Source organism: Dermacentor variabilis, chromosome 10 (assembly GCF_050947875.1).
Source record: "Dermacentor variabilis isolate Ectoservices chromosome 10, ASM5094787v1, whole genome shotgun sequence".
NCBI classification, from domain to species: Eukaryota; Metazoa; Arthropoda; class Arachnida; order Ixodida; family Ixodidae; genus Dermacentor; species Dermacentor variabilis.
In genome coordinates, this window is record NC_134577.1 from 24067717 (window position 1) to 24082943 (window position 15227).

The 15227-nt window shown below is 48.5% G+C and overlaps 1 protein-coding gene and 2 non-coding genes across 5 annotated transcripts in view; 2 read left to right on the forward strand and 1 right to left on the reverse strand.

Annotated features, from left to right (window-relative positions):
- Nucleotides 1–15227, forward strand: part of LOC142560146 (leukocyte elastase inhibitor-like) — a 17543-nt gene continuing 2316 nt past the window's right edge. The window contains exons 1-4 of one of the 3 annotated variants that reach the window (XM_075672004.1): nt 1–654; nt 8330–8810; nt 9641–9996; nt 10734–11002. In XM_075672004.1, coding sequence (XP_075528119.1) covers nt 8374–8810; nt 9641–9996; nt 10734–11002 — 1062 coding nt within the window. In that variant the 5' untranslated portion in view covers nt 1–654; nt 8330–8373. Of the gene's footprint in view, nt 655–681; nt 961–8329; nt 8811–9640; nt 9997–10733; nt 11003–15227 lie in introns of those variants that run through there. The other 2 variants (XM_075672003.1, XM_075672005.1) reach the window with 2 other exon arrangements.
- TRNAA-AGC (transfer RNA alanine (anticodon AGC)) lies at nt 5650–5722 on the forward strand. Its single transcript has one exon. It is a non-coding gene; the product is annotated as a tRNA-Ala (tRNA).
- On the reverse strand, nt 6155–6227 carry TRNAA-AGC (transfer RNA alanine (anticodon AGC)). Its single transcript has one exon. It is a non-coding gene; the product is annotated as a tRNA-Ala (tRNA).

Below are 15227 nucleotides of genomic sequence, written 5' to 3' on the forward strand. Positions count from 1 at the left end.
GCCAGACGCGGCGGTCCGCGACGGACTCTCACGCCACGCCGACCAACGGGAGCGTCCGTGTCGGGAAGGGTGGCGCACATCCAAGCGCCCTCCTCTTTCCAAGCTCTCTGCAACACGCCCAAGTGCAACAGCCCCTTTCGTCGCCGTGCAAACGCAACCGCGCCGCTGGAGGGACAAACTGGGTTATAGCAACCTTCCTCCCCGCCAGCCAGCATCCGTAGCCCAGCAGTCGGCCAACCGCGCCACTGGTATAGCGGCAGCAGCAACAAAGAGCGCAGCAGGACTGTTCTCGGCGGGGGATACTCGTTCGTTGTCTGTCCGTCTGTGTCGTGGACCGAGAGGACCACGTGCTCCGCAAAGCGCGAAGACAAACCGTGCGAATCGGTCGCAAAACGCCGCGGGAAGCGCTTGGGGCGTCGACGTCATCGACACCACGCACGGTGGTGACCGTGGATGCTTGCCGCGCCTTGATAGTGTGGACGCCGATACGTTCAATAAACCTGGCAGACGGTCCGAGGCCCGGTCGGACACAGCGTCGTCCTAACGTCGACGGAGTGCGCACAGCCGGCTGGTCTCTTCCACTGACGTGTCTGCAGTTCGGAAGGTCGAGGAGAAGCGGAGGTTGAAGATCTGCCACCACCACCATTGGACCACGTGAGAATCCCCTTGTGTTTAGATGGCTGTGTAGTCTTGGTCTGCAGGGTGACCCCATTCAGTGACCAAAAAGCGTGTTTTAGTCGCAGTTCAATCAAACTGCTGCTGGCATACGTGCGTGTTCATTGGTGCGCTTTCCACCGAAAGTTATACGTGAAGGGTACACACACGACGCTGACTTGACGAAGTAGGAGTTTTCCTTCGAAGAAGAACAAGGAGACTTCGGTGCGCGCGAAGACCATCGCGAGGAGGTCGCCGGTTCGGCTGTCAGCGGGGAGCCGCTTGTCCTTACGGAAGACGCGCAAGGTGAGGTCCCCGTGGAATGCGCTGCGCTACGTTTTTCGTGCGGTCGAAAGGCGAGTAGAGGTGTGGACGGTTTTCACACTCGCACTTCTGGTCGATTCTCAGCGCCCCTTTTTCAAGGTCGAGCTCTGTGACCTCTAACGCGCAGCATCCAGCAAAAAGAATGCGCGCGCATTCGCCATGCCGGTGGCTGGTGCATTGAATATCCCGAACTTAGTTCGCGAAAGCCTTTCGGTAGCATGAACTTCACTAACCTGCTGATAAAACGTCGAATGAAGCGGTAGTACAGTACCGTGCTGATCCCACAGGAAATGTCAGTGTGTGAGGTTTCTTCCTAATCATCCATTACACAGTTAATCAACCTAAACCTAAAACCGATGAACAGTATTGAAAAGGGTGCATTGAAATGGAACCTCACATGTATCCTCTTCAAACAGGAATACAGATCAGGGACATGATCATTTCCCAAGTCGGTTCTTATTACAACGGAAAAATGAGATTTCTTTTTTTTAATCCCCATGGTTTGAAGCAGAAAGCAGTTTCTCCACGTATGCGAAAGGAACCGATTGAATTTTCTTGTTGCAAACATCACTTTTATTTGTGTAAACGCAGATGTGAAAGTAAAACAAAGTGTGGTCAGTTGGCCACGTCGATGCTACCCATCCGGCATTTTAATTTCTACTGACGGCATACGTAACGCACTTCGCGGGTGCTTTTCGTCGTCTGTGACGACAGAACAGTCTAGATATAATCTGTTCTGTAAATATATTTTTCTTTAGTGTGAGCTTATCACGAAATCTAGCATGACAACATGAATATACGATAAAACTACACCGATACACAGTTTCGCATGCATCGCATTTTGATTCGGCCAGAATAGTTTACGTAATTGCTTCCGAGGTGGCTGTCAAAATGTTTGACGGCAATGTGCGTTCAAGGACGCTCGCAGAGAAACCTTGGGTGGGAATCGAACCTGCTACCTCTTGTTCAGCAGCAGAACGTTATATAATCACTGGGGCACCGCGGCTGGTCAATTGTGCTAGCAGCATAACTTAAATGAGATTGAGATACTATATCCGTGAACTTAAAGTCTAAGCGGTTTTCTAACGTGACCTTTTTAATACTTATAGCCTTCATTATTTGTATTTGTGTGCATGTGTAAAGGTGTAGCCAGCGCCAGTTAAAGACTCCAATGTCTCTTACACGTTTAAAAATCTGAAATGTTTTAGGGAACTCATTCAGAACATGCAGACGTACACACACTACCCATTCTCACTAAATCGCTGTAAAGACTTCCAACGGTAGGACGAACAGTATTGCAAAAAAAAAGAAGCATAAAAAAAAAACATCGTCACAGATAGAAACATATCAGGGATACTGTCGCCGTCTAGGGCAAATGTTTAAGAGACAGGTTTTGCACTAAATATTGGCGTTCGGAAAATTTTGATGAAGGCAGAATAATCCACGTGTCAGAGGTGATAGTATTTACGTTGGTTTGGCGACGTTCAAAAGGCGGTATATACAAGGCATTTTTTTTTTTAATCCACAGCAGATCAAAATTGCAAGCGAGCCTTTGGGTCTTCATCTGTTTTGCGCTCTTTTTCCGGGTCCTACTGTGAGTTTTAATCATTATCTCCAACATCCTTCATTCATTCACAGTGCTAAAATTCCAGTGCCCTTTTCTTGCATACGCGTTGCACGTGATGTTCCAGGGTAGATTTACAAGTACAAGGGGATAACGGGCCGGAGGCAATGTTTAACATATATACAGTTAACTTCGTGCTATACCATGTAGCCTTACTTGCACGGTAAACTTCTCCCGCGCACATGCAAGAATGCGTAACCGCCCGCTTTCCCCACCATGACGTCACGGCGTTCTCACGCCATACTGTCTCTCTCTCTTTCTCTCTCTCTCTCTCTCTCTCTCTCTCTCTCTCTCTCTTCACTATACTACTGCCAGTGTGCGGCGAAGGTCTATTTCGGGGAGCGCGCATTCGTCGCCAGCTCGCGTGTCTATATGGGTTTGCTTTCTCGCGACCGGATGGGGCAGCTCGCGATGATGACGGTGCCCTCATCACGTGCTCCGTGTATATAACGACGGGTGTCATTCTCCGGCGATTCACGGGTCAGCGCTTGTTACGGACCGCGGACCACCGCCCGCAGGGGGCGCACTGCGAGGAACGCCGCCGCGTTCCCGAAAGCAAAGATCACCAAGCAGGCCAGTGTCTGTGGGCCCAACAAAGATAGAGGACAAAGACAGTTCAAGACGATAACGAACTAAAGGAAAACGAATGACGAATATTAAGTTAGGTTCTATTAGCAAACAAACACTTAGTCGAGACACGCAAGCAACAGAAGTAACAAGTAAGAGTAACTAACAAGCAGTAATAGCATTGTAATAGCAGTTTCCGATGGGCCCTGGTTAAAAAAAAAAAAATTGACCAGAAACGCTGTGTTTTCTCGAATTTGACCAACTACTCCCCTTCCATCTCTACTCTATTAAAATAAATGAAGCGTTAAAGCAGTGCACCGATTACCGACATATTGTGTTGCCACTGCAGACACACGAAGATGGCAATCTCGCTGTCAACCACAATGCCAAATGATATTGCGACACAATATTATCTGGCTGTATCCGCAGTATCCCCATAGTATCCGGGCTGCAGCTTCTTTGCAACAGCCTCAACCATCAAGCGGCTGCGTTCGAGGCGGCAGTGTCCGCTGCGTGTGGGGCGCTTTCGCTGTAAATGGCACGTGGCCCCTTGTGTCACCTTGGCAAAGTCTGCGGGATTGGCCCAGAGTGGGTGCATACCACAATCACATATACGCAGTGCCTAAGTTGTCTATTCGGCCACACATATGCCTATAGTGGCACCATACCCAGTGACCCAAGTTACCCGATGACCCAGCCGCAGGCCAGCCAGCAGCAAGTTGTCTATTCAGGCGCATACCCAATGTGCCCGTGTTGCCTGCCCGGCAACACCCTTGTCTCAACGAAGAAAAATAGCGCGGCTGAATTTACAATAAAAGCTTGAAAATACATCCAGACGCATATCTAGCAACGACGTCCAGTATAAGTATCAGCTCGTACAAATCACCTTCATGCAATTCAGCCTTGCACGCCCAAGGGTGGACACATTAAAATGTTCATGTCTCATTCGAACCATTGTTGAATGGAACAGACTCGACGCCAATGCGTTCACAGCATGCCACTCAGCCGAAATGTTCCAGCAGAGGCTGGAAATGCTTTTTGTGTAAATGTGTCTGAAGTGTTCTCCTCCCACTCTGTAACAGCCCGTAAGGGAATAATAGTATTGGATATAAAACAGCAGCCAGCAGACGACTTAGTGGCCCGAGCTAGTAGACAACTTTGGTCAATGGGTGAAAGAGGTTATAGATATACAAACTTCAAAGTGAGTGTGCGACGTCCGTATGATGGTTAAAGTGGGGAAGGGTGTTGTGATTTGAAAGAAAATAATGTACTATAGGTCGATCGTATACGAATAAAAAGTTTGATAATTTTACGTGCTGTTGATGTAGCAGATGCGAGAAAAAAAAATTATCGTCGGCTGGGAAAGTTTCTGCTCGCCATCACTATGCGCCTTTACACCAGCAACGACGACAACAACGATGGTGATAATGTAATTGCTGTTTCAATACGTGTGAGTGTACAACAACAACAACAACAACAACAAAAATAGAGAGAAGCCACAAGGACTGTGACGCCTGCGAATGGCGGCAGGGGCAACGTTACATTCGTGTGAAAATTCTGTTTATCCCATCACTACACGGTGACGAGAAGGGTAATGAAGCATGCCAACAATGTAACTCACAGATTGCGGTATACGTTAGCCACTTACTCAAGCTATCAGTTGATCAGGAGCGTCTCGTGCTGAGCTGTTGGTTCTCTCCTTGCCCGTCCGATCCATCGAAGCAAGGAGGAGACCCATGTGAAACCAGGCCTGCGCAAATAAAAATCCAGTAGTGGAGTACGACGACTCAGTTGCGTGAACATTTAAACTGGCGGGCACGTCAACATTGGTTACCTAAAGAGAAAAGCAGATGGTGAAAGTGGACGCGAATTCTAACTGTTCCTCGTACAACTGCATCCCCCCCCCCATTTTTTTTTTCAGCGTGCAGGATCATAATAGGACGGTCTGCGCAAACAAATATCGCTACAATCACCTGTGCATCGGGTTTCCTGAATAATGTAACAGATACCATGTTTGTCTGACTGGCATAATGTGGTAATATGACCCACCCATCAGGATGATTAAGCTGATTATCGATGGTATTTAGACTGGGCCAGACTGTAGGCATCCGCTAAATTTCTAACGTAAATAACGCCAGAGATTGGGGGAAGCCTGACATTCTGTTTCGACTTTCTGTAGAATGGCCTGCAGGTTGAACGGTGAACCATCGAGTTTGAAAACATTTGAACGCACTCATTTCGGCGCCAACACGGCTTGTATAGACAGCTAGCGCCATCTATGTAGTGAAAAGGAAAGGTACCCGTCGTACAGCGAGTAATTACTACTCGGAATTGCTGCATAATATGGGGTGAACAAAAGTTATGTGAATACTTATTGACACCTAATTACTTATATAGATAAACTCACAACATAAGTGTGCGATTGAGGACATTATTGCGATAAAGGCTATTATGCGCAAAATTTCCGCTCTGCCGTCGTTGGGGGTGTAGCTCAGATGGTAGAGCGCTCGCTTAGCATGCGAGAGGTACGGGGATCGATACCCCGCACCTCCACTTCTTTTTTTCCCCCACTTAATATAAATCTTTTTCTTTTTTTTTTACAGACATTTTTATTTGCGTGCTTTGATGTCACACAGACTGCAGGGAACAAAAATGTGTGGCGACCGTTGTCAGACACACACTCGTGTTGCTGGTTCTGGTTGTTCGTTTACTGGTCAGCGAGGTATACGTTTTTGCGTTTGTGGTCTGGGCATCTGCGCACGTGCGAGGTAATGACACAGACAATCAAGATTTCCGGGCCTTGCTGCTGTTATTTCTTTTTTTTTTTTTAAGGGAGGGTGGGGGGGGGGGGCATAACGCTACAACGCGCGAAACAGAAATCGTGCGCAGCTTCGATGTCGATTGAGGATATGATACCTCAGTGCGCGATTCATTAATCAATGTAAGAACAAAAAATAAAAAGAGAGAGAGAAAAAAAAAAAGATGTGGAGGTGCGGGGTATCGATCCCCGTACCTCTCGCATGCTAAGCGAGCGCTCTACCATCTGAGCTACACCCCCAACGGCCTGCTCGGGCCAAAATAGCTATTATTAAGCCTAGACAACGGCGGCAAGTGGTTTGTTGACCATGATTTCGGCGCACACTTTGAGCTCGAGGGAGGCAGACTTCGCGTGAACAGTTCAACATAGAAGCGAAGCAAAGCAAAGCAAAATTACCAAAACAAAAAAAAAAACGTGCGTTCCAACAGACTCGCACGACCTGTGACGTACAACGCGGGCGTTTCGAAGATAATGCGCGTGTGCGTGAAACACTGCCTGCGAAGCCGCCCACACAACAAATTTTAAGTCATCTGTTGATGCTGTGCCGCACAAAACTAACTAAATAGCACTCATGACGCTACATGTGTCCCTAAAGCTGCTGTGCGGGCTGCCATTGACAAGTTCGAATTCAGTGACGGCAGTCGTATTACAGTGCACGTCAGTTTGTTTTTTCGGCTTCCGAGAATTCCGAGTTTTCGCAAGAGGCAACTTGCACAGAGCACAGGTACACATCCGCTTAGAAAGGACGCAAACATATTAAGGTACAATGCAAACCATATATGCCTTAGACAATATGTTCTGCTAAAGCTTTGCACATACGAGCAAAGGCTTTCATGGCTATAAGTGCTGCTTCGTAGCGTAACACAGGGCAGGTTATGCGCAGGCGAGCACGTATATTGCTCATAAGTGTTTAATTTTTCATTATAACACATGGCATCCAAATACATAAATCAGAAGCGCGAAGAAAACTTAAGCAAATCCGACACAAAAATAGTGACACAAATTAAAAAAAAGAAAAAAGAAACAGGTCACTTCACTTGTGAACACATGCTAAATACGCTTACGTGTTGTTTAAGCATTTTTTCCCCAGCGCGCTGCGTTAAAGGTGCAGTGTACTTCGAGAGCTACATTATAATCTCGTCACACCGTCGCGGTCACGCTATGAATCGTCATACAATCGTCCTGTCATTGTTACGACGTCGTCACACCGCCTTCGTCGGTCACACCACCTTCGTCGTTCCATCGGCGTCATTTCCTTGTTCGTTATTCAATCGTGATTATGCTGCCGTCGTCATGCCTTCGTCGTTATACAGTTGTCATACGTTCATTGTCATACTGCGTCGCCGTCGTGATGCCATTGTGATCGTTCCATTGTCGTCACTAGCTCCAACTCCATCATCCAATTCTTGTCATGCACTCGTAGCCATCGTCATCGCGATGCCGTCGCGATGTCATCGTTTCAGAATTGTCATCCCGAATGCCGTCATATATACCGCCTTCGTCGTTCCATCAACGTCATTCCATCGTTCTCTCTGTGTCGTGATATTTATTGTTGTCTCGTCGTGTGTTTACGTTTGGAGATTGTCGCCCTATAAGAGTGAACAAGATTTTCACTAAAAGCGCCCCGGCCGTTAACACGCAGACTACTTGATTCGACTATATACCGCTCAATTGCTTGAAATGCAATCTATAGTCTGTCAATCCGCCACTCTGATCTCAGCGACGTCGCTCTTTGGAGATAATTCTGTCACCTGTCAGTCCCTAATATCGAAGAGGATTCATTTGGTTCTTAAGAAAAACACAAGAAACAAACAAACAAGTCAGTAAACAATCAAACAAATTAATAAATACGTATACTTAGTGAGCCTAAAGAAGCCATGCTTCCGTGCCAGTTAGGTCTCCCCGAAGGTCAACTATATGCAAAATGTAGGCATGATGGCGTCAACATCGACCGAACCTGAAAGTAACTTAACTGTCCCAAGTAGAGGACGACGGTTTTAATTTTCCCCCATGCCCGGCCAACTATAGCGCTACATACTGCTAGTACTACTACTAAGTTTAGGGGCAGTGGGAGTCTTTCTATAGTACTCAATCTACCAACATTTACCAATACTTCCTTTGGGGGGAGTTAGTTCATCCTGAAACATATGGGTAACAGCGCCAACAGACGTCCACAAGAAGGGAGACTTGTGAAGGGAGGCTTGTGAAGGGAGCGCTTGTGTGTATACGTGTCTCCCTTCTTGCGGTCGTCCAGCTGTTTCCGCTGTTACCCTTATGCTTCAAGATTACCAACATATGCCTCTGCAGCCTGCCTGACGCATATATAACACGCTTGTATGCAGGCAGCGCGACGCCAGCCTGCGGATCTGAGACCACCACTCGCGACATGGCGCCGCGGGCGGCGACCATCTCGAACTGGTCTCCAGGAGTCCGCAAGACCACGGCGCTGGCGCTGCGGGCCGCCTTCTACGTAACCTTGCTGGCGCTGACCTGCGTCCAGCCGGCCGACGCGCAGCAGGGCCTGCCGTTCGGCACGCGCAAGCTGGCCTTCTCGGCGAACCAGTTCGGGCTGGACCTGTACCGGGCGCTGCGGGACGCCGGAGCCGAGTCACGCCAGCCGCAGGCCGAGGGCAACGTGGCCCTGTGCCCGTTCTGCGTGAGCTCGTCGCTGGGCATGCTGCTGCTGGGAGCCCGGGGCTCGTCGGCCATGGCGCTGCGCCACGTGCTCTACCTGTGGGGGATGCAGCACGTGCACCTCGCGGTGCGCGACCTGTCCGCGCACCTGGCGCACAACCTGAGAGACGCCAACCTGCTCATATTCAGGTACGCGCGCTGCATCGATTTTTGTACGGATTGATTGTCCGATTGATTGATTGTGTTTAACGTCCTAAAGCAACACTGCGTATATAGACGCCGTGGTGAAAGGCTTAGGATTCTACATAAACTCTCTCAAAGAATTGATGAAGCAGCTCGCCCAGCGTAAAGACGTCGGAAAGGGGGGATGTCTGCAACTCGTGGGGCCCCCTGCTACGTTAACCGGGCCGTAGCTCAATGTGAGGATGTGGGACTTACACGAGATTCGCCTCACTTCAGCAACAATGGTGCGGAAGACATAAGCATGCGAGGTCTACAGAATTGCTGGACTGCATATGAAACCGTTTCAGTATGTACAGTCAGCCCATATAGATGACGTCTGCCCTGACGTCATCCTAGCCGCAATGAATTGTGACCAGGGAAAGAGTGCACCTAGTGGACATGTCGTCCATTTCGTCTACTGCTGAAGTGCCGATTGGCTGTGGCGCCTCGCGGCTGCGGACGCGCAGCCCAGCCTTGCCAATCAGAACTTCAACAGCAGACAAATGGACAGGTCCATCAGGTGGACTCTTACAGAATGCCTCCCCAGCACGGCGAGAAGCTGCGTCTGTCGGCACCTCGCGCGGTGGTTCTGGCACACACGCCAGGAGCGTTCCTGCGGAGTTTCCATAACATATTGAAGCGGTTCGCCCACGGAAGTGGACACACTGGCGTCATCCCATCCATAGATATATGTTAGAGCGTGCTAGAACCTTTCGCTACGCTGGAGGGCCAGCACGGTGACAAGCTGCGTCCGCGAGCGCACACGGGCGACGTCACACGCAAGCTCTGTCGCGCAGGAGTCTGTACGTGCAGCGCGACTTCGGCGTCAAGTACCCGTTCCAGCGGTCGCTGTACCACTTCTACAACGCGTCCGTCCACTCGCTGGACTTCGCGGCCAACGCCGAGGAGGCGCGCCAGCACATCAACGCCGTGGTCGAGAAGGCCAGCCACGCGCAGCTGGCCAACCTGCTGCCGGACACGCCGCCGCCGTGGACGCAGCTGCTGCTCCTGTCCGGCCTGCACCTGGACTCGCACATCGAGCTCGACCTGGTGCCCGCCGAAGGGGTCCGCTGGAAGGCGCAGCCGCTGGTCGACCCGGCGCCCCCGACGCTCCTTCAGCTCGGAAGACGGGCCGACCCCGCCTCTTTGGAAGGTGAGCCCGTATATATATATATATGCCTGCACGCCGTCGTACTGTGGCTGGCGTGACGGTGTTTATATAAACACGATTTCCCCTCGATTTTCAGTGTGGGAGAGGCGGCTCTCTGTGGAAGGCCGCTTTGGCCTTCCACAGGTTGTATCCTGCCCCGAGCCTTTCTTCTAAAAGAAAAACGAAAAGCAACAAAGCGCCGCACTAAGTGCTGACGCAAAATAAACGACGTCTTGAGCGTTTGTTTTTTTTAATTTGCCGCGCAGGGAGTCACGCGGCACATCGCGTGCCCCATTCCTCGATCCTCCAATGTTCTTTTGCTGGGATTCCATCTCGCATTCCTTGAATGATTAGGCCATTGAGATTTAGCGTCTTTCTGGCAGCTATATACAAGCGAACATGGGGCTGCAGCTTAAACCCGGGTGGGACTTGCACAGACCATATACATGGATGGCCCAAGCAAGCAAGCAAGCAAAAAACAAACGCGCCGACACGCGTGTCGCCGCGTGTATAGTACCGTACCTTCCGCAACATATCTCGTGCCCATTTTGTAGAACGTTCGTCAATTCTGCATGCCTTTGATTCGGATGTATACCCTTTTACCGTAGAACCAGCCCTGGGGTGCCTCGAGGTACACCGACCGAAGATTTTGCTATCAGTCAAGTGGCGCGCGAACCTCACACCAAACCTTCGTCAGAGCTCACTTACTTGTCCCCCCCCCCCCCCCCCCAAACTCGCAGACACGACCTCAGCGGCCGCGGAAGTGATCGAGTCGCTGGGCGGAAACCCGGCGATGCTGGAGGCCCGCTGGACCCGGGTGCGGTACGCGCGCCACGACTACCTCAACTGCACCGCGGTCGAGGTGCCGCTAGCCGGCGGAGGGCTGGTCTCCCTGCTGACCCTCACGCCCAACCAACACGACGACATGGGCCTGCTGGAGACGCGCCTCAGCGCCCAGAGGATCAGCGACATCCTCGGAGACATGCACGTGCGCAGGGCAAACGTCAAGGTGCGTCTCCGAGTCGAGTGTGGATACAGTGTACAAACGCACTTGCATGTTTGTACCTGCACCGGTGCGCGCTGTATCATTCGAGGGCCCCTTTGATGCTGTGTATAAGCTTGAAACGCGACAGTCAAAGCTCTAAGCTTCCGTGCGAATAGCAGTTGTGAGACGCGCAGTACAATGTGTGTGCGATGAGCTACGGGACGCTAATATATATATATATATATATATGTAAACGAGAAGAAAGGAGGTTAACCGAGGGGCCCGAAACACTCCCAAGGTTTTACTAGCACACAACATAAATACCCAAGTGGATGGGGAAACGAAGCCGCGGTAGCACAATTGGTAGAGCATCGCACGCGAAATGCGGAGGTTGTGGGTTCGGTTCCCACCTGCGGCAAGTTGTTTTTTCATCCACTTTAATTTCCATTAATTTATCGTTTCTTTATTTCATTTATTAAGCACAAGTAATGTCCCCTATGTTGCCCTTGGTATCAGTGTTTGTTGGCTTCTCTCTCTCTCTCTCTCTCTCTCTCTATATATATATATATATATAAGGCAGGGAATTTGAAAACAAAATGTTGCGGTCTCATGTTCGACAACGTAGGCTATATTTGCCTTGCATTCAAGCGAGGGAAACGATGCAACATATTTCAATAAAGTGTTATGTCATTCTGCTCCAAATAGACAAGGCAAACGCAAAGATATATAGGAAGCACTGAAATATTTAAAGCAGTCACGGTGTGATTAAAACGTAATATGTAGAGACCAAAGGAGGCTCTGTCATATATCTATCTAGAATATGAGCAGACGTAGTTACTAGGGGTGTGCAATCAATTATTTTTGAGACAAAATCAAATACGAATCGAATAATGCAAGAATCGAATCGAATACTTTTCGAATAATGAACGGCCGTCATCACAATTAATAAAAAACGGCGTTCACCTCCTAGTTTTCTTATGAAAATTCTTAAAGTTTCTGATATTGCATAGTACGTTACGAAGCGTTCTGTATAAAAAAAAAGCACAACTGGAGCATTAGGAGCGAAGTACGACTACTCAAGCGACATAGCAGTCTTTACTAAGCAGGCTCTCAGTTTCATGTCTATTCTATACCCGCGGGGGTGAAAATTTACTGTAGTTTTGCTCCAATTTTATGTTTAATTCGGCGCAGTTGACATTCTCAAATATTTGAAAGGTGTTCGCATTTTCTAATAGTGACTATTCGATCCGAAGGCAGGATCGAATAGGAGAATATTCGCACACCCCTAAAAGTTACTGAACACGTTTACAAATGGGTGGCGTGTATTTGTTACGCCTTTTTTTCTTTTGTTGCATACGCGCCGGCTATACCATAGCCTGGCGCTTTCGTGGACTCAGAGTGATGCCATGTTTCTATATATAGACGAACACCGAAGCAGCAGGAAGTCAATGTAATTATTTCCTTTTTTTTGCCAGCATCTCTGGTACCTCTGAGATCTAAGCGCTCCCGAACAAACCACTGCTTAGACGCATACACGGTTTTACGTGTAGAAAAGCGCCAATTGTTAAGGCATAACAGGGGTGTTAAAGAAAAAGAAAGCAGGCGAATGCAGCGACTCTCGCTACTCCTCCACTGTACCGCTTTGAATGATATTCACCGGCAGGAAGAGTTTGAACATTTGGTTCCGAGTGTTAACGTTGTATTTAGACAAAACTCACGGCCAATGTGGTTAGTCATTAATTAGAGATTCATTAATTTGTGCACATTGCATCCGTTGACGCATTTAGGGCGTCGACAGTCCTCAGTTAGACACAATAACTACTTCAGACCAGACATTACATAAACACCAAAAAAGCAGTACAGTCAAACCTCGTTATAACGAAACGTGGATATTATGAAATGGTAGATAGAAGCTAAATTATTCCTCCTGGAATTCCCGTAGAGATACAGCGATATATATATATATATATATATATATATATATTAATTATCGCGACAGCATTAAGGGCTGCACGCCCTTAATGCTTGCGTTGGACGTCGTTTGGCGAAAAAAAAAAACATTCCGAATCACAACCACGCGGGCCCTCTGTATGGCACAGAGGTGTTGCTGAACTAATTGAGTTTTGCAAAGTAAGTTGCGCCGGAAAAATCGTAAAGTACAACGTAAACACAACCTACAGACAGGAGAGCGTCGGATTGTAATTTAGATGTACCAGAAAACATAACTCTGTTACGCGGAAACTCAAACATAAACCCCTTTTCCAGCGTTTCTACACTTCATAGAGCGGCAAGCTGCGCTGGGTTCCTTGCAACACCACCATCCAGATGGCGCTCGCCTCCGCGCATCCGCGGTCCGCGCAAGAGGCCGCGTTTCTACAAGAAAGCACGCCCGCTCGCCTTAGTGCATAGCTTTCGCCGCCAGCGTTACCCGGTAAACATTACGGTTACATAAGCTGCAGTTGCCAGGAAGCGTGAGAAGGCAGTCGGGAATCTTATCGCGTTCCGCTCTTAAAGGCGAAGCTTAAACGTCCTCCAATTTTTTTTAAAGAGCCAATAACTGACCTTTAGCAGGTTTTTAGCGCTTTTACTGCGTCACAACGGGCCAGATTGTTGCCTCTCTGATTGTAATGGCGCACCTTGTGCGGCAATCTCCGAGGCCACGCCCAAACACGAGAAAATAGATTAACATACCGGCGTTGCGGTTTTGGCGCGAAAATAACGAATATAGACTTTTGAAAGAACACTCTGCTAGTCAGTTGGAGACTTCGTTTAAACTAAAGGAAACAGGAGGACTGCCTCAGTCCGGTGCCAATGTTTTAACAAGAGGACTTGTCAAGGCAACAACGGTCATCATCGGCATGGTTTATACGAGTTCCTTCCCGAAGGCAGGGGAGGGAGAGCTGTCCGTCATATAATTTCACAGCCAAAGCTTCTCTGGGATGTTTTTTTTTTTTTTGTCATCCTACTTGTTTTTGCCTTTGTGCCTGAGAGAGATGAAAAAGGTCCATTTTAATACTGCGGTATTTCAGTTTTCAGTAGAGTGGAGCGCGATCCTTTAGGTTAAAGAGCAGAGTTTTACCTTGCCCGCAAATGTATTAACCTTCAAGGAAACAAGGCTTACCAGAGACGCGACCGGCAGCGACAACACCGGTGGTTACATCCTGTGTCGTTTTGTCCAACCACAACTCGTTAGAAATCTGTCCCGTGTTATACGGGCGTTCTTATCGTAAATGTTTTCTTTAAAGGCTGCATGTTAACGGTTACGTCGCTGCCGACATTTTGTCACCAGAAGCTTAGTAAAATATGGTTGATTACTGCAACAATAGCTTCGCGTCATCTAAACTCTGCACCACCAACCCGACAACTCTAGGCCGCTCGCGTTTACTCCGGTATTCCGCAAAGGGCAATTATACGTTTATGGGCAAGCTAGGACTTCATGGTTTCAGCTTGTGCGTATAAGTATTACGATTTGCGGAATACCGAAGATGCAGACGTTAGCAGCAGCGCTGGCGGGTGTCACCTCGTAACGTTACGTTTAATCACAGCGAACAAATATGCTATTGAAATCACAGGGTATGTGCCTGCTACTCATCGTGCGGACCTGATGTAGAAACATAGCAGACGACCAAGCGAGTGTCAAAATACCACGATGTTCTGTCCCACGTGACCACCTTCTGCCCTCATTACGTCACGACAAACACGAAACTGGTTCGCAGAAAAGCTATTATAACAAACTATTTAGGGCACTTTCAGGTCTGTGAGTATTTTCCTGGTGTTTCGAGGTCGAGAACATTCATTTAGCACAAAAAAAAAGTAAATGTTGTGTCAGTACTTTCCGTGAACTCGACGCCTATGGCGCGTTTCCGGCTCGCCAAATCGTTTCCGCCACATTCAACCGGCAAAAGCATGGCATTTAAGATTCGCATTTAAAATCCAAAGGGCGCCATCATATGGGGCATGGATTTCGACACCACCTAGTGTTTTAAAATTTTGTACGTATTACTGCCGAAGGCGCCAAGAAACTGTACATAAGTGACACATGGGCAACACACTTTCTTAAAAATTTAATCTCTCCATTCGACCCCGTCATGTCGGCTATGGATCCAATGTTACTGGTCATCTTGTCTGAAGCCTCTCGCGAGTCATACGCCTGCTAACGCAAAAAAAAAAAACGATAAAGAAATTCAAAGGTGCGCAAAGAAATTGCGGAGGCAACTGCCAGCATTCGCACAGTGCATGCTTCACAAAG